At 62.2% G+C, this 278-nt stretch overlaps 1 protein-coding gene across 1 annotated transcript in view; it reads right to left on the bottom strand.

Moving 5' to 3' along the window:
- Positions 1 to 278, bottom strand: part of EMH_0005680 (uncharacterized protein) — a gene marked incomplete at both ends in the record, with an annotated part of 12,040 nt that overhangs the window by 4,902 nt on the left and 6,860 nt on the right. The window contains one exon of the mRNA XM_013497279.1: positions 3 to 193. Within this exon, the coding sequence (XP_013352733.1) occupies positions 3 to 193 (191 nt within the window). The remainder of the gene's footprint in view (positions 1 to 2; positions 194 to 278) is intronic.

Here is a 278-nt window from a genome sequence, read left to right as displayed (position 1 = left end):
GCAGCCACTCAACCAGCTGCCTCAGCACTTGCTCCACAACATCCTGCTGCTGCTGCTGCTGCTGCTGCTGTTGCTGCGTCTGCAGCTGCAGCAAACTCTCAGCCAGCACGGAAGCCCTAAAGTGCTGCGCGTGCTGCAGCAGCACCTGCAGCAGCTGCGGCCGCCACAGCAGCAGCAGCGCAGCGTCTTCTTCCTACACACAACAGGTCCATGCAGCAGAAGCAGTAGCCGCATGCACGCACGTCCAGCAGCAGCAGCAGCAGCAGCAGCAGCAGCAA

The sequence above is a fragment of the Eimeria mitis genome, genomic scaffold, assembly GCF_000499745.2.
Source record: "Eimeria mitis Houghton genomic scaffold, Emh_scaff258, whole genome shotgun sequence".
NCBI classification, from domain to species: Eukaryota; Apicomplexa; class Conoidasida; order Eucoccidiorida; family Eimeriidae; genus Eimeria; species Eimeria mitis.
This window is presented reverse-complemented; position numbering and strand designations above follow the sequence as displayed.